Below are 17377 nucleotides of genomic sequence, written 5' to 3' on the forward strand. Positions count from 1 at the left end.
CAAAAGCTGCTATCCACAAGCCGACTTAGTGTCTTATAGGTATGTTCACATCCCGTCCATTGCCTCCTCGAACAAGACGGTGACGAGTGAAAAGTCCATGATTGATCAGCAACTTTTAAGATTGCACTCCATACGATGTAGTAGGGCGTTGCGAACGTGAGCAGCTTAGCAGAGCGTTACAACGTTAATGGCTTAGTAGAGCGTCACAATGTGGAAGCTACCACCTAGCTCTCGTGCAAGTTGAAGGGCCTTCGGATAGCTCGCAAACTAGACCCCGTCAGGCTGGAGCTGGAGGCAGAGGTCCTGGAGCCTGTCGGAAGATGCCTTGTACGATGAAAAGAACATCTTGGACTTGAGCTGGTGCTGAATCCCCTTTGCTCTACGTCAGATTTCCACCGGAACTTTTTCATGGACTGCAAGCTTAACTTTTGCTTCGACTCGACATTCACTATTCTTCCAGCTCTCCTAATGCTCGATCTTGAGATACACTGACTTAGTGAGTGAAAGCCAAAGGAGAATGCAATTTTTTTCAGTGTTAAGAGCCAACTTGCAGCAATCGTCATAGTAATTATTAGCAATCGAAGTCAATTTCTGCACCGCAATTTCCGTACCTGGCCACAGCCTTGCCCACGTCCCTGAGTGTCTCGATCTTCTCGCACATTCCCTCGCCGCCTCATCATCATCCCAAGGCTCCGCAAGCTTGGTGAAACCTCAAGCCAAGGCTCATGTAGTCTTGCATGAGGCTGCCAGGAGTTTCGTTGCCACAAGACTCATCAACGCCAAATAATCATTCTGGCCAAGCAAGGCTTGTTGATCTCGATCTGCATGTGACTACACCCCATGCTGCTTTGCCAGGACTACATGGCCTTGATCGTCAAGTTCGTGTCCCATGCTGTTTTGAAATCATCAACTAGAATCACGCAGGCTCAATGACGCTGTCATGCGGTCCAGCTTTGAACGTGTTTGTGCTCTGGCCCATGGTGCTATTGCAGGGCTCAACCGCTTCCTCTGCCAATCAACCATTGGCTGGGAAAGACAGCGACCGCTGGAAGTGCTACGCACGAGGCTGTGCTGTTTTTAAGGGTCTGTATGACTGGATTGTTAGCTCAACGCAAAGATCAGGTGTCAGGTGCAAAGTAAACGCATGAGATGCCCTTAGCAACGCCACATCACAATGGCCATATAAGTTGTCTCGTACGTCAGGCCAACACTCGTCTTCCAACACACCTCAACGTTCCCCAGCAACATCCCCCACAATGTCAAAAGTAACATTGAAGACCGTTGTACCAGCCAGGACAGATCCCTTGGATGAGCAGCAAGCAGCTCCTTCGGACGCACCCTACGGAATGCTTCTTGATACCAACGGCAACGAGTTCCACCTACCAGACTTCACAATCAAGGATGTCAGAAACGCAATCCCACCCGAATGCTTCGAGCGGAGCACCATTCGCGGCTTTGGCTACGTCCTTCGCGATATCCTTCTCATCTCCGCCACATTCTGTCTTGCAAAGACCTTGATCACAGAGAAACTCATCTCCTCCTTCTGGGCCCGTGCTGCCCTTTGGAATCTCTACGGTTTCCTGAACGGCCTCTTCGCAACCGGTCTGTGGGTTCTGGCGCACGAGTGCGGCCACCAAGCCTTCTCGCCATACAAGACCCTCAACGACACGGTTGGGTTCATTCTCCATTCCGCACTCCTAGTGCCATACTTCTCATGGAAGATCTCACACGGCAAGCACCACAAAGGCACAGGACACATGCACCGGGACATGGTGTTTGTTCCTCGCACGCGATCAGAATTCGCAGCCAGTGTTGGCAAGACCGTGGAGCAGCTTTCAGAGATTACCGAGGAGGCACCGGTATATGCACTTGGATACATTCTGGCGCGACAGCTGTTCGGCTGGCCGATTTACCTCTTGACCAATGATACTGGCCACAATGAACATGCGCGGCAGGCAGAAGGGCGTGGTCGTGGAAAACAGAATGGGTTTCTCGATGGAGTCAACCACTTCAATCCAAACAGCCCGGTCTTTGATGCGAGAGATGTCAGACTTATCCTGCTGAGTGATGTTGGAGTTCTGGCAACCGCAGCGTTGCTCAAATTGGCGATCGACAGGTATGGCCTCAGCAACGTGTTTACATGGTACTTCGTACCTTATCTATGGGTCAACAACTGGCTGGGTATGTCGTCTTTCCTTATTCTTCTATGTCAGATCCCCAAAGCTAATTGTACATTGGCAGTCGCCATAACATTTCTCCAACACACCGACCCCACGCTGCCTCACTACCAATCTTCCTCTTGGACCTTCATCCGCGGCGCAGCCGCCATGATCGATCGAGACTTCGGCTTCATCGGCAGACATCTCTTCCACGGAATCATCGAGACCCACGTGCTGCACCACTACGTGTCCACGATTCCGTTCTATAACGCCGACAAAGCAACCGAGGCCATCAAACCAGTCCTTGGAAGACACTATAGATCCGATGTGGCGGGAGGACCTGTCGGGTTTGTCAAGAGTCTATACCGAAACGTTCGGGTATGTCAGTGGGTGGAACACACTGAGGGTGCTGTGGGAGATGGTAGGAATGTCTTGTTCTTCCGGAACCGTCGTGGAATCGGTCCAAGGACACTCAGGGAACACTCGGAATGAACGATTTTTTACGGGAAGCTCAGGGGTATGGCGATTTTGTAGTGTATCCGGAGATATTATGTATCCCTCTATTTACCAAATGTGTCAAGAAAAGGCGTAAAGTCTTTCATCTCCCGCTCAATGACCTCAGCATGTGCCGATGACCTCGGCGTGATGTCCACTGGAAACTTTTTCGGATTAACAAGGAATCCGCCTTCATATCCCGTCTCGATACTAGTATCGATTGTTGTGTTAGGCGGAGCAGTGAAGTTGAAAGCCCAGACCAGTTTTGCCAGGTTGATCATCTAGATTGTGTCAGAAGTCAATCGTGTACAATCAGACATCGTATTTGGGGTGAAGTCACCAGAGAGTGCTCCGCCATTCTTTGTCCAGAGCATATCCTCCTCCCTGCCCCAAAGACATAGTGTATACGACGTCCATCACCGCCATCTTGAGTTGGATGAATATCTGCGTCTCCAGATGCTTTCTGATCAATGCCGAATTTGTTCTTCAGGAACCGCTCCGGAATGAAGTCATCCGGACGAGCAAATTCCTGGCTCCGATGGATTGACCATGTATTCGCGAAGAACATTGTGCCTTTGGGGAAGAAGTAGCCTTCGTAATGGTCGTCTTGGGTGAGGGTGTGCGGAATACCTCCTGCGGCTACTGGACGCCAACGAAGTGTCTATCTAGCCTGTTAGTTGTGCGAGACTTAAAACAGAACAGATCGACGCCTCACCTCATCCATACAAGCACGAATGTACGGGAAATGATCGAGGTCATCGATGGAAGGCGAGCGTAGAGTACCACATCTCGCATCTACCTCGTCCTGGCACTTTCTTAGACATGATGGGTAAGTGACCATTGCTAGTAGGAACGATAGGATGGTGGATGCGGTCGTGTCGGTGCCGGCCTCCAGCTAAAATGGTAGACTGCGGTCAGCTTTTCGAGACTTTGTGCGATACTATTTTCATGTATCATCTTACCAACGAACTCCCGACGTATGCAATACCCTCGTCATCAAGCCCATTCTTCTCTTGTCCCCGAAACATCTGACCCAAGAAACAATCCGGAGCGTCGGGGCGAGCGCTATGTTCTCTACTCTCACGGACCAGACCGAACAACCATTTACGATAGTCTTTTCGGATATTACGAGCCCATATCCGCCACGGAGACAAGAAATCGGGCAGAAGCTTCAGGAAGGGGAAAATATCTACCGGCGGCGTCGCACCCAGCTCATTGATGGCCGTGTTCTGCTCTGTGATGTCCCAAAGCGTTTTGACTCTCGGCGAATCGAAGCTTGCTCCTCGCAGCCCGAATATGGATGCCAGCATAACGGCCATGGAGTAACGTCGGATGTGATCATACCATCGATTGGGATCGTGTAGCAGATGGTACAATGTCTGCGTCGATTCGGCGGTTTGGAGAGGTACCAGTTTATCGACGGCGCTGGTACGAAGAAGCTCTTGTATGATTCTTCGAAGTTGGCGCCATTTGTCGCCGTATGGGGTGAACAAGGCGTGCACTTGGTTCTGAAAGAGGATGTCGTTTGCGATGTGATTGTCAGGCCGACTTGAGTAGATATTGCCTCTCCGGTCGAAGAGACTGGGGAATACGTTAAAGTGTCGTCTTTGCAAGGGAACTTGGCCTGACTCACTCAAGAACCGCCTTGTAGTCGTTCAAGATGACCATATTCTGAGGCCCTAATTTCAGGCCTACGAGCGGTCCATACTGACGCCCAAGCTCACGGAATCTGAATAAACGTCTGTCAGCCTTACAAGCACGACATTCCCTGCATCCGGCATGCAGACTTCACAAAGCTCTTCGTCGTAGGAAGCTGAGGGAGATTGCCCAGTATCGGTACTGTCGGTGGGCCAGGTGGGAAGCTTTTTGGTCGACGGCTCGCCAAAGTCAAGGAGACAAGGCTATGCGCCGCAATGGCAACGAGCACACCAAAGACAACGAAGAGAACGGTCCATGTAGTATTCATGGTTTCGAAAAGGCTTAGCTGAAATCAGCCGACATGTTAAGGTGACACTGAACATATATGTCAAGTCCAGCACGTTTCAGCTGCCGCACAACATGTCTTGTCTGATACATCGGACGAAGTTCAACGGGGGGTGACCCTAAGTTGAAATAGCGTAGGATGCTGGACTAGGTCGAGTCGGCACGCTTCCCACCAGCAGTATGGAGGGCGCGTTGCTTTGGTAAGCCTCGCTTGTGTGTAAGGCTGAGTTCAGAGTCCCACATGGACCAGAATCTCGGTGCTGTATACTTTGAAACATCTCGTCGTAGGTTTGTTTTCCAGCCGCACGCAAGATGATGTGACAATGGCAGTCAGGGTGTATCCAGGTAGAAAGAAGTTTCCAAGGTTTGTCCTGCGCTAGACGGGTTACTTGATGCAGTCATCTACCCGCCCGAGCTGAAACTGTTGGAGTGCCGTGCCGTAGTTGTTGCATCTTTGGCTGAGGAGCAAGCTGACTCGGAGATCATCAAGAAGTATGATGCCGCAGCCTCTTTAAGCGATTCAACCGAGAAGACACGATGATGGTATGTGTGTTGTTTTGAAGAGGCAGCACGAAGAGGAGGTGAAGTCAAGGTAGGAGAATAGAGTTTCGCTAAAGCCATCTCGACCGGCAAGTCGAGATCTCGCCGACCGGCTAAGTCCCGTCGTGCCGACACCGCAAGTTCTTCAACATGGTTTGAAATCTAGCAATAACAAACCCACACGCCAGAATGCTACACATCTGGAAGCCTTAGTCCCAGAACGAACTGCCACGGCTCTAGGCTGTAAGGAAGCGACAACACGAATGCCTTGCAATCTGATTCCAGACGCTCGTCTCTCAGGGGCAGAGTCTTCAAGCTGTCTCCAGATAGCTCGAGGTAAATACGCGTCCTTCAAAGCTGTCAATCGATGCCGATGGCCGCGCCTAGTTCATATGTGATTACCAGGAGCAAAATCGGAGTTGCTGTTGAAGTGGCCAACGACTGCAAGGCTGACTAGGTACATTGGCTGCAACCTTGCAAAGATTCCCAGCTACCGATGTCTTACGTTCGTGCCAAGGATTAACATTGCTCGCAATGTCCATTGCCGCACGTTCCAATCGCGATGCATATAACATGCAATGCAGCCAGTCTTATCACAAGTCGGTAGCAAATCGACGTCTTCCAACAAAATCAACACGAATAAATCATGCCTTCCGCCGAAGAATCTACCAATCTGGCAGTTGTGGCCGAATACTTTGAGCAGTACTGGGGCAAGGGCAATGTGGAGGTAGTGGACAAACTGTGCGCTGAGGAGTTTCTCATCGACTACCCAATGCATGGTCCTCGAAAGGGCAAGCAAGCAGCCAAGGAAATGTTGACAGAGTTCCGAGAGGTAAGAAATCTTTCTTCAAATGACAAGAAAAACGTCTGTTGCTGAAAATCCTTCGATCTAGGCATTCCCAGACCTCTCATTCCACGCCTATCAGTATCCTCTAATCGCCAGCGGACCGTACGTGGTCGGAAGATGGATCGGCGGTGGCCACCATACCGGCGTCGCCTTCCATGACCTTGCAGTCGGAGAACTCGCTGAACCGAATACGGGCAAGAAGATCTGGTTTTCGGGAACGACGATCTTCACTCTGAGGGATGGGAAGATCGCCAAGGAGGTCGGCGAGGAAGGGGCTTTGACGGCGCTGCAGAATCTTGGTCTCGTTCCGCAGCCGAACCCGGGTAAGGAGGTGAAGTTTGGATGAGGAGTGAGTTCGGATGATGAGAGGTCTGGAGGGGGTAAAGAGAATCTATGTGGAGGGCAAAAGTTAGTTATATGAGAGTTTAGGTGGGACGATGAATAATCGCTTCTTTATTGTTCATTCGACTTAATGCATTTGTATCTTCAGTTGTTCACAGCGCGCACTCGAGCTCGTCAGTCATCAGGAAGCAGCATTGTAGATATGTATTCACCTACCCCTACAGTAGAATAGAGTTTCCTAGCGAGCGACGCCGACAAGCCGAGGTTTCGCCGATCGGTCAAATCAACCTCTGCCGACGTTGCTTCGCATCTCTGAGTCAAGCCACATTTGTCCCATAGAGCCAGAACATCGCATTAAAAGATCAATCACAATGTCCCTCACAAATGCCTCACCAGAAGCCGCCGCAAAAGCCGCAAAGACCTCGTCCCGGACCCTCGCGACGCTCTCCGTAGACGCACGAAATTCGGCACTCGACGCAATACACGATGCATTATCGAATGCGAGAGAAGATATCCTAGCCGCGAATGCGACCGATCTGGAACTGGCCAAGAAGTCGACTGAGAATGGCGAACTTAATCCGAGCATTTACAAGCGATTGGATTTGAGCAGGAAGGGGAAGTTTGATGATATGTTGCAGGGGATTAAGGATGTGAGGGGGTTGGCGGATCCTGGTATGTATATTTGCTTCTATGAACTTGCCGATCAATCTGCTATTTATCGGACTGAGATATGGTTCCAACTGGACGTTGTTGAAGTAGGCTGACTTCCTTTCTAGTCGGCAGAGTCGACCTCCACACCGAATTAGACGACGGCCTCATCCTCCAACGGCAAACATGTCCCATCGGCGTGCTCCTCATTATCTTCGAAGCTCGCCCAGAAGTTATCGCCAACATCGCCTCCCTCGCCATCAAGTCTGCCAACGCAGCAATCCTCAAGGGCGGCAAGGAGTCGACTGAGTCTTTCAAAGCCATTGCGACGGTCATCTCCAAAGCACTGGAATCGACCCAAGTACCCAACGACTCTATTCAACTCGTCACGACCCGCGATGCTGTTGATCCTCTACTGGAGCTTAGCGAGTACATCGACCTGGTCATCCCCCGCGGCTCGAACGATCTCGTACGACACTGCCAGAGGAAAGCCCACATGCCCGTTCTAGGCCACGCCGACGGTCTCTGCAGTCTATACCTGCACCACGACGCCGACGCAAAGATGGCCGTAGACGTCATCGTCGACTCCAAAACAGACTATCCAGCCGCCTGCAATGCCCTGGAAACCCTCCTCGTCCACGAAGATGCCCTCAGCAGCATCCTCCCAGCGGTAGCATCGGCTCTGATCTCCAAAGGCGTGACCCTGAAGTGCGACCCCAAATCCAAGCAGGCCCTGTCTTCACTCCCAGAACAAACCCACATCCAACCCTCCACCGAACAAGACTACTCGACCGAATTCCTCGACCTCATCCTCGCCATCCGCACCGTCTCCTCCCCCTCGGAGGCAATCGAGCACATCAACACCCACGGCTCGCACCACACCGACGCCATCCTCACCGCCTCCAAGCAAGTCGCCGACACCTTCCTCAACGGCGTCGACGCCGCGTGTAAATTCTGGAACGCGTCCACGCGGTTCTGCGACGGGATGCGGTTTGGGTTTGGCACGGAGGTGGGGATTAGCACGAATAAGGTGCATGCGCGGGGGCCGGTGGGGTTGGAGGGGTTGACGATTCATGAGTATAGGATCAGTGGGAATGGGCAGGTTGCGGCGGCGTATGGGAGTGGGAGTGGGAAGAGGGCGTATAAGCATGTTAGGTTGCCTATCAACTAGTGAAAAGGTTGGATAGGTAGGTAGTCTGGCATGTTGGCATAGAAGCGGAATCATCAAAAGTATCTTGGGGTATCACTGAATGTACTGATCATCACCACCGCCAAAACCCAAACAGTATCTCCCTTCACCCTCACTTCTTCTTCCCAAACATCCCCTCAATCCCCGCAACACCCGCAGGCCTCATCCCCACCGCCTCAAACCTCCCCTTCTGCAACCTCTTCCCAGCCTTGATACTCTCCACGACCCACTCGACCGTCACAAACCGCACCTTCGCCCCCTTCACACTCGCAATCTCTTTCTGGATCTTGCTCGCCGCGAGACCTCCCCCAATCCCGCCTTTACAGTTGGCTTTGCCGAGGATTACGTGGGTTACTGTGCGACGGCCGAGAGCTATGGCTATGGAGCCGCCGTGGAGGGTGAGGAGGTTTTTGAGTTTGTGGTCGGAGAGGATTGGGGCGGTGGAGCCGTTGATGTAGAAGGTGAGGGAAGAGAAGATTTGTGGTGGGTCTTTCTCTGATGGTGGTGTTTTGCTGGGTTCTTCGACGTTTTCTGAGGACGGTGGTATGGGGTCGATAGGCTCGAGGAGGTCAGAGGGCGAGGTCTCGTGGGACGTCCAGCTGCTCTCTCGTATTGAGCCGTCCTGTTTCCTGACCGGTGTGTATGGATTCACCACCGCAGACGGCTTCCTCTTCTCTTCCTGTTCCGCCTTGACTCTCTTCGCCGGCCTCCCCTCTTCTTGATCCTTCTTCTCAACCCTCACACTCTCCCACAAACTCAACTGCCCACCCGTCCTCAACCCCTTCGCGCCCTTCTCCCACCCTCCATTCTCCGTCCGCCCATCCACCCCGAAATCCCGACTCCCCGCTCCGACACTATCGCTCACTCTCTTGCCGCCGCCCGCGCCGGAGGCGAACTGCGCGCACAGTTTCTGGTGTCGCGAGTCGCGCCATGATGTGCTGCCGCTGAGACGGTTCTCGGCGCGTTGGTGGCCGGTGGCGCTGCTGTTGAAGGGGTCGAAGATTTGTTTGGTGGGTTTCGCGGCGGGCGGGGCGGTGGGCATTGTCGATGGTCATGGATGTGGTGGTGTTACTTGGTCATATTGTGAGGTGCTGTTGTTCCCTTGTACAGCCTAATAGCTGTCGTCTGGTGGAAAGAAAGAGTGGGAGATTGTAGTAGTGCCGATGATGATGCGTGCATTGTGGTTGCCCCGCAATGCGAGATCCGGTCGCGACTTCACGTGCTGGAGACGAGATGAGCTGTTTCACCGTCACCTCTACACATGATTCATCCTAGCAATCATCGAAGAAATACCAAGACAGATCCCTGCCATTGCATGAACACGTCTACATCTTCTTCACGCCATCTGCTTCTCCCGGCTTCGGTCATGCACACCACCATCCGCCCAAGCCATGTCTCGACGATCGCGCGGACTTTCCTGTATTTCCCATGAATGAAAGCTGATGACTAGGCTGTAAATAATCCAACTGCTCCTCGCGGATTCAACGCATACCTGCACGTCTCCGCAGCATGTAGCTCTAACCTCGAACAAGGTATCCGCCGTGAGCTGCAAAGTCCAGCTTGCCATTCATCATCAAAGCCCATGGGTCGATGTAGATCTCGAAACGTGGAGATGACTTGAGCTGATACACACGCACGATAACGTAGACTCGCGCGGGGTCAACGTGAGCATTGCGGCACTTGGGAGGTCAGCATTGTCCTTTCGAAAAGAAAACACAGCAATCCGGAAACTTACAAGTCTCATCTGGTTGTTGCTCACAATGAAGGGCTCATTCAAGTCTCCCAAGGTCGTCTTGACTTCCAGATGATAGTATCCAACCCTCTCAAGCCTTGCTTGTGACTGTGATATTCCCCTGCTGACAAGCCATGTGGTGAAGTTGCGTACCATCTCAGGGTCGTCGAGCGTGAAATCCGAATGCTCGCCTTCGAGTTTCGTGAACGGTGAAAATCCATGCCGCGATCTCATCCTGCTTGTCCAGGACGACTCGTCCGCGTGGATCTCCTGTTGCAGAAGTGTAAACACCTATGAATTGATCAGTCCTGCCCGAGTGCTGTGCTGAGTCGTGGTAGTCTTACAAAAAGCTCGCCTCCATACCCAATCTCATGCTCGCTGGACGTGGCAGCGTCCGACTGCGGCAGACTTGCCGTTGAGGCTCCTGGTAATGCATCCTTTACATCGCACATCTGGAAGACGTCTTGTCTACTGGACGACCGTAGACGTCCATTGGGTGATCGGATGCTCAACCTGCTACTCGTGGGAGTATGTATGCCCTCGACAAACGAATGCCGAACCGTCCGAGTCACGTCAGAGTTTGATGGAGAGTCAGGTACAAGGATACGGATATCGCCACGCTCCCAGCCCTGGGCAGACGCAACAATTGTTGACTCATCGATGTCGACTGGTTTGTAAAAGGTCTGTCCGCCTCGCTCCGGAGTGGACGCCTGCTGCAGGCCTCCAGTAGGTGTCCAGGGAATTCTGGGTGTAACATTCTCCAATCCCTCAAGCGAAGTCCTTATTGAACTCATTGAAGTTCCAGCAGTGTTGTGGTGAGAGCGATCTTGTGCATAGGTGGCGTCGTGCAAGACTTCTTCGTCTCTACTTTCCTCACTGTCGCTCGTTTCTGACACAGCAGCATTAGCACCTATTGGGCTGTCCAGAAGTTTCTCCCGCTCCAGAATGTCCTCGACGTAGGAAGCGTCCGCATTTTGAAGGATCGAACTGAGGATCATTTGTCTGTCCTTCGAAATGTCAAAGTAGTCGGCCAGTTGCTCAACAATGAAATGCCACGGTAGTTGACCTTGAGCGATGTCCGCGGCTGAGCAGAACAAAATCATAGGCTCATCCACTGCTTTGAGGATTACTCTACCTCTATCGTCCGCTCCGTAGACTACTTCGCCATCAACCTCGACTGAGCGTCGTAAGACAAGCTCTTCTGACGACATAAGCTCGATAGTTTTCAACTTGTGTCGGTGACTCGCAAGTGCTTCTTTCCCCATCGGCGGAAGAAGTCTGCAAACGATCAGTTCTATTTTGTTGTAGCAATGAGTGTTCGTACCGTAAGATATAGTCTGTTTTCTTGCGCACAAATCGGCTCAGCTGTGGCTGGAAGACCTTCGCTCCATGGGTGATGGTCTCCTCGTTGACTTGGGTCGACAAGCAGCGGTGGCTCAAGTTCATCTGGTCGAGAAGCGTACTCAGCAAGGGAATCTCGTCGACTTCAAAATCCAACATCCAGATACAGTTCAGGAAGCAAGCACGTAAGCGCTGACTGTCTGGAATGAACCAGTCATTACTTTTCGCTCGTCTAAAAGCTTTTTCGGTGGAACACAAGACAGGGAACACCGACTTGTCGGAAAGCTTCTGCAACAACTTCTGGTGTCTTTCCAGATCTTTGCACGAAGAAAGAGCCAGCATCAGGGTCTTCGCACGCTGCTGTTGTCCCACTGGAGGTTCCGGCAAAGAAAGTAGCTCGCCCAAGATGTCGCGTGTGTCGGCTTTCGCGGCAACGCCAAGTTTGTCAACGAAGAGTTTCCTCAGGCCTGGGAAGTGGGCATTCATAGCCGTGACGCTTTGCAAGCATGGGAGGGTCCTCCATCGACATTCTGAAATTTTCAGCCAGCGAAACGATGTCTCAGAGGGAAGCCTGATCAAGGATTGTGTAGTGAACGCGTTTCTACCGATGTCAGCAGAACGAAGACTAAAATGGCCGCGGGGGCTTACTTTGCAGCTTCCGGATCTTCGTTGTAGTGGCTCTCGACTGCGCTGTACAGCCGAATGAGATCGGGCTGTGTCAAAGTCGATGGAGGTTGTCGCGCAACACCAGTCAGCGTTCGAAGGTAGAGTTTTAGGTCAGGGGCAAGCCGAAGTCCGATGCTGCGCAAATTTTGCCAGTCGCTATCCCCAGGATCTGGAACATCTAGAATTGGCAGACAGCCACTGACGAAGGGGGTTTGCAACACCAAGTCTGTTCCGAGGTAAGTCTGGTTCAGGGGATGAGGGTGATGCCCAACGCATTCGACCTTGACACGTCCAAGGTCTGGGCCCATCTCTTCGGCAGAGTGCTGGTAATATGCCCAATTACGTCTGAGCAAATTCAGCCAGACCTGGCTCGGATACTTCTCAATGAGATAAACGAATTCTGGAGAGATACGTCCGGCCTCCAGCAGTCGCGGCAACCTTGCCATGCCGGCGGCAGATTCGAGCCACCGCCTCCAGTTCGAGCTGCTACGATCATATTCGAGATAGTCATCGTGAAGAATCCTGCATGGAGAGTCCTCTTGCGAAAAGTAGTCTTTCATGTTGAAGGAGCCTTGTGGGAGGCCAAGGTACATATCACGGCCGCTTGTCAGTATGCCACTGCAGCTCGTGAACTGCAGGTCTTTGAGTTGCAAGTTAGAGGCTGCGTACCGGTAAACATACCAGGCATGGTACACCATGACCTTGCGAGAGTGGGACCGCCGTCGCCAAGAGCCAGAGCCATGCAAGCGGGCTATGCGTTCACAGATCTGTTGTTCGGTAAGGCTTTGAACCCCAAACCTTCGAAACAGTTCTTGCCTTTGCGGAGATCTGCACGCCGCTTTTTCAACTGTCTTGACCTCAATGTCCTCGGGGACTCGCAAATCGTCGGCATTCGCAAAGTACAGTGGCCCATCATTCGCACTGACCCAAATACCGCCTTCCAGAGGTATCAGTGGTATATCCCGAAACAGCTCAGGATTGGTGTCCGAAATAGCGCTGGCAAGACGTTCATGCCAAAGTGAAGTCTGTGCTTGGATCCAGCCCCGTTTCAACTTTCCGCTCTCATACAGAGCATCGCGGAACTCCCGAGTTGTCTGCTGTCTCACTCCGAGTTTTTGCAGGTGGCTGTGATTGTATTTTGGCGAAACATAGGTCTGCAGATCGCGCGAGTCATTCAAAAGTGGTCTGCAGGCCTGGCTCCCATCGGTAAAGCGATGTGGCACTGAAACGAGAGAGCATGGCTCAGCGTATCTGCGATTCTTGTCCTTATAATCTTGATGCTCCAGGACCTCCACGTCCTTCAGAGCTTCGCATAGGTCGGAGACGAAGGTTTCGAATATAGTGCCATGAGCACTTTGATCCCGTGAGTGATAAATGAAGCTAGGCCAATCGTATTTACAGACACCGCACTCGTTGAACTCTTCGATAGCTGCTAAGAAAGCTTGGATGGCATTAAAGGTGAGGTGGTCATTCCATTCGTTGTCTTGAACGATGTCTTGACGGTTGGTGGTAAGGATAAAGTCGGCTTGTAGTAAAAACTGTCAACATCAGCCTTGTGACCGCGCAGTCGCAACATACAAGACATACCGCAAGTCCGTAAGAGCGAACTGGGAGAAAGTTATAGACGCGATTGGTGGCAGAAGTCTGTCCAGATAATGGAAAACCCAGGACAATGTCCGTCTCTTCCACGTCTATCCTCTTGTTCTCGGCGGGCAGGTCAGTGACAGTGAATCTAGTCGAGTAGAACTCCTGCCGTATATCCCGGTGGAGATAGCTCGAACTTTTGCCTATCAACTTGGAACACCCATCGAGATCGCCTTCCTCGCAGGTATACGTGCGGCTGTACCAAGGCAGCTGTCCGGCCCCGTCGTGGTGATACATTTTAACCTCGATCTTGACCAATTTGTTGAGGAACAGAAGGAACTCCGCATCCAGCCTCAACAGTGACTCCCTTACAGCCTTTCGATCATTTGGATCTGGGATATGGAAGGCGAACATTGTGGCCCCATGTACCGGCGATCGCGGAAGAAAGCTGCTGAGCACAGGGACAAGCATGCCGAGCGGTTGTGATTTGTCGAACTTGAACTTGAAGTGTCCGGAAGAGATCCATACTTGGTCTGCAACTTTGAACACAGACTTGAAACCGACGCCCTTCTCGCCGATGTATCCTTTTCTTGGCCCACTGCTTTTTTTCGTAGTGCCACCTATATCGCAGATCGCACGCACATTGTCCTTGGTGAACCCCATCTCGTTGCAGGCCACGAACAAATATCCGTTATCGCGATAGGCCACAGACAGACATGGTTCTACATCGGGGGGATATTCGTTGTCGTCCGCGTTTTGGATGAGTTCCAGCAGAAAATGCGTGGGCTTTGTGTAGAGAGATTGTGAAAGCCTGGGTGTTGGTCAGTTGAGTCGCGATACGGTCGAAATTCATGTTACAGCTCCAAAGCCCTCTTCAGGGTCCCTGTGTTGGCGTCTTGTTTGATTTTCCCATCAGAGCCCACGTTCCGATCCGCCCTGATATGCCGTATGAAGCTCTCCGCTTCTTCAGCGCTCAAAGGTCGGTCTGCCATATCGAAGCACGCATGAAATAGAGGCCCTGCCTTTCTGTCGTATAGACGGGCGCGTCGTGCGCATTTTGACTACTGACATCGCCCTGCTGTGCCGCAGACATGCAGACGAACAGCACTATCCCTCAGCTACACACCATAGTGTGTTTCAGTTAACGCCTGCGCAGGGCAGAGGTGATACCCAGGTACCGCAATCTTCGTGCTAACAATATTTATGGGCATCGCCCGTAGATGATCTTTGTCCAGGAGGTCGGCATCGTATACTCCGGTGTGTCGTCGTAAGCGAGTCTCTCCAATGCCATCTATTTCGTGTACTGTTGGCCATTACTTTAGTGCAGTCCTAATGTTGACTTATCTTTATATGAGTGATGAATTGCAATTCGTATATCCGTTGATGCGTGCTGCAGAGGTAGGTTCTACGTGCGTGAAGCTGGGCACGAACGACCTTTAGGGGGCCAAGAAATATCAAGATCGCTAGTGTTGAGCGAATAACACCACGGGGCATCACTGTTCCAATCACGGGCAAGCTCGACGGTTATTGACCGGGCATTAATAGCTTAGATCTAGAGCTAGCGTACTCTGGGCCGGCTTTCCCAGCACACGTTCCATCTCCGCCATTCTCTAGCCATGCACACCACCACCCACCCCAAGCCATGTCTCGACGATCACGCGCCCCTCTCGCAATCCTAACCCGCCTTTGCCCCATCCACCTTCCCTTCCTCAATTATACTTCTCTTATTCATGCAGTAATCCATCAAACTATTGAAACACCGGCATAAGATATCCACTTTTCCCACCTAATCTCACCGCGGGGAAGACAGCATCAACATGGTTCCCTCCCGATAGACTTCCGTACCTGCATGACCACTCCCGAAAACTGACTTTCCCTGGTCCCTTTCGGGATGGGAGGGATCGTGGAGGCGTTCCAGATTGGAATATGAAGGCCCGTCGAGTGGATATGTCCCGCCTTTGGGCGACGGGCGAAGTTCTGTTTCTTTTCGTTGCTGTTTTGCAGGTCATCGTGATGTTGCGACAGTACGCCTTCACGGCGGTTGTGCTGGGGGCTTCGACTGCGACGGGCACGTACTGGTCGGGCTGGCATGGCCGAGGTAACCCGTGGCAGTGGCCGGGCCCGTATCCCAGTGCTGGAGGGTGGTGGTTGGAGCAGTCGCAGGAGGTACTGTCTACTCTGTACAGCACGTATTGGAATGGGACGTACTGGGTGGAAGACGTGAGTGAGAAAAGCAATTTGATGAACATGCGACCATGCGCTGATGAGTGAGGTAGCCAAGCATACTACAATGGGCCGCGGCCGTGGTCAACACGTTTGTGATAGACACTCAGAGGACTTTCACTACGGCCATCTCGCAGTACAATGGAAACAGTCATGGCTCCCAGGTGAATGCGGCACAAATCCAAGCGAATATCAGAAAATACTACTCCGACATCGAGACCTTCTACACCAGTGGCGAGGACGTAAATCAAATCTTCGACGCAGCATATGACGACGCTCAATGGGTCGTCCTCGAATGGCTGGAAGCGATTAAATTCGTGAATCAGTACGATGCCTATTCAAAGTTATCTTTTGGGCAAGAGGATGTCGCCGAATTTGCCCACAGAGCCCACATCTTCTATAACATCGTTCAAAATCAATTCAACACATCTCTCTGTGAGGGCGGATTAACCTGGAATCCTGCATTGGCGCCTTACAAGAATGCCATCACGAACGAGCTGTTCGTCTCGAGTTCAATAGGAATGTACCTCTACTTCCCAGGCGACAACAATTCCGATCCCTACCCATCAACGACATACAGCAACAGGACTCTCCCACCACTTCCCTACCTCAAACCTCACGACCCTTTGCTGCTAACCAACGCCAAAGAAGAATGGGCCTGGTTCAAATCCCACAACTTCACCAACGCCCAAGGCCTCGTCGTCGACGGCTTCCACATCTCCGACGGCCAAACGACTTGCGACGAGCGAAACGAAATGGTCTATACCTACAACCAAGGTGTCATGCTGTCTGGTCTGAGAGAACTCTGGGAAGCCACAGGCGACACATCCTACCTGCAAGACGGCTACGGCTTCATCAACACCGTCATCAACTCCACGGGCTGGAACGCCAACGGATACGGCCAAGCAGGGCAGTGGGCTGGCCTAGGACGCAACGGCATCATGGAAGACTACTGCGACGCACCAGCCAACTGTTCCCAAGATAATCTCATTTTCAAAGGCGCATACTTTGAGCACCTTGATCTCTTCTGCGAGCCCTTGCCCACGGAGACACCTCTTGTGAAGGGCCTGACATACCTTGCAGACCAAGGCCTGGCAAACAGTCATGCCCAGAAGTGTCGAAGTTATGCTGGTTGGATTCAACATAATGCCTACGCAGCACTGAGCACGAGAAACGCAACCAGCGACATTATCGGCGAGTGGTGGGGCGCATCATACGTGAGTCCACAATCCCTCCCCCTTACACCTCAGAATCCGCGAGACTAATCCATCCTCCACAGGTCAACCGCACCCAAACCCCCTCCCCGAAATACACTCACCCCAAGCCCTACGGCAGCATCGACATCGCCAACAAGCCCTGGCTGCTCACCCAGCCGCCCTGGGTCTGTGACGGACAGGGCGATTGCGAGAGTTATGTGGGGAAGGTTTTGATTGGGGAGAGGAGAAGGAGGAGGGGGATGAGTCGGAAGAGGCAGGCGGCGGCGGAGCAGGTGAGGACGGTGGAGACGCAGGCGCAGGGGTTGAGTGTTGTTAGGGCGGCGGCGAGTTCGGTGTTGCAGAGAAGGGCTTATGCGGATTTGGTGGGTGGTGGGGGGCGGTGAGTGAGTTAGGCGGATGGATTTGTTGGAT

At 52.3% G+C, this 17377-nt stretch overlaps 7 protein-coding genes across 7 annotated transcripts; 4 read left to right on the forward strand and 3 right to left on the reverse strand.

Annotated features, from left to right (window-relative positions):
* Window positions 1-1346: 1346 nt before the first annotated feature.
* M409DRAFT_35333 (uncharacterized protein) lies at window positions 1347-2651 on the forward strand (the record flags this gene model as incomplete). The annotated part of the gene is made up of 2 exons (XM_033810376.1): window positions 1347-2181; window positions 2242-2651. The coding sequence occupies 2 exons, from the start codon at window positions 1347-1349 to the stop codon at window positions 2649-2651; spliced, it is 1245 nt and encodes a 414-aa protein (XP_033675129.1).
* A 68-nt stretch (window positions 2652-2719) lies between these two features.
* M409DRAFT_35217 (uncharacterized protein) lies at window positions 2720-4620 on the reverse strand (the record flags this gene model as incomplete). Its single annotated transcript, XM_033810360.1, has 6 exons — window positions 2720-2935; window positions 2995-3315; window positions 3370-3549; window positions 3617-4235; window positions 4288-4383; window positions 4442-4620. 6 exons carry the CDS (start codon window positions 4618-4620, stop codon window positions 2720-2722), a joined length of 1611 nt encoding a protein of 536 aa, XP_033675130.1.
* Window positions 4621-5823: 1203 nt separating this feature from the next.
* Window positions 5824-6370, forward strand: M409DRAFT_16504 (uncharacterized protein; the record flags this gene model as incomplete). The annotated part of the gene is made up of 2 exons (XM_033803649.1): window positions 5824-6009; window positions 6071-6370. The coding sequence occupies 2 exons, from the start codon at window positions 5824-5826 to the stop codon at window positions 6368-6370; spliced, it is 486 nt and encodes a 161-aa protein (XP_033675131.1).
* Window positions 6371-6737: 367 nt separating this feature from the next.
* On the forward strand, window positions 6738-8185 carry M409DRAFT_35255 (uncharacterized protein; the record flags this gene model as incomplete). Its single annotated transcript, XM_033810363.1, has 2 exons — window positions 6738-7038; window positions 7143-8185. 2 exons carry the CDS (start codon window positions 6738-6740, stop codon window positions 8183-8185), a joined length of 1344 nt encoding a protein of 447 aa, XP_033675132.1.
* Window positions 8186-8315: 130 nt separating this feature from the next.
* On the reverse strand, window positions 8316-9245 carry M409DRAFT_16506 (uncharacterized protein; the record flags this gene model as incomplete). The annotated part of the gene is made up of 1 exon (XM_033803650.1): window positions 8316-9245. The coding sequence occupies one exon, from the start codon at window positions 9243-9245 to the stop codon at window positions 8316-8318; it is 930 nt and encodes a 309-aa protein (XP_033675133.1).
* A 475-nt stretch (window positions 9246-9720) lies between these two features.
* M409DRAFT_49103 (uncharacterized protein) lies at window positions 9721-14518 on the reverse strand (the record flags this gene model as incomplete). The annotated part of the gene is made up of 8 exons (XM_033811141.1): window positions 9721-9882; window positions 9939-10226; window positions 10280-11213; window positions 11260-11847; window positions 11925-12464; window positions 12624-13480; window positions 13530-14337; window positions 14385-14518. 8 exons carry the CDS (start codon window positions 14516-14518, stop codon window positions 9721-9723), a joined length of 4311 nt encoding a protein of 1436 aa, XP_033675134.1.
* Window positions 14519-15473: 955 nt separating this feature from the next.
* On the forward strand, window positions 15474-17014 carry M409DRAFT_49104 (glycoside hydrolase family 76 protein; the record flags this gene model as incomplete). The annotated part of the gene is made up of 2 exons (XM_033811142.1): window positions 15474-15746; window positions 15803-17014. The coding sequence occupies 2 exons, from the start codon at window positions 15474-15476 to the stop codon at window positions 17012-17014; spliced, it is 1485 nt and encodes a 494-aa protein (XP_033675135.1).
* Between the last annotated feature and the right edge of the window lie 363 nt (window positions 17015-17377).

Source organism: Zasmidium cellare (assembly GCF_010093935.1).
Source record: "Zasmidium cellare ATCC 36951 unplaced genomic scaffold M409scaffold_1, whole genome shotgun sequence".
NCBI classification, from domain to species: Eukaryota; Fungi; Ascomycota; class Dothideomycetes; order Mycosphaerellales; family Mycosphaerellaceae; genus Zasmidium; species Zasmidium cellare.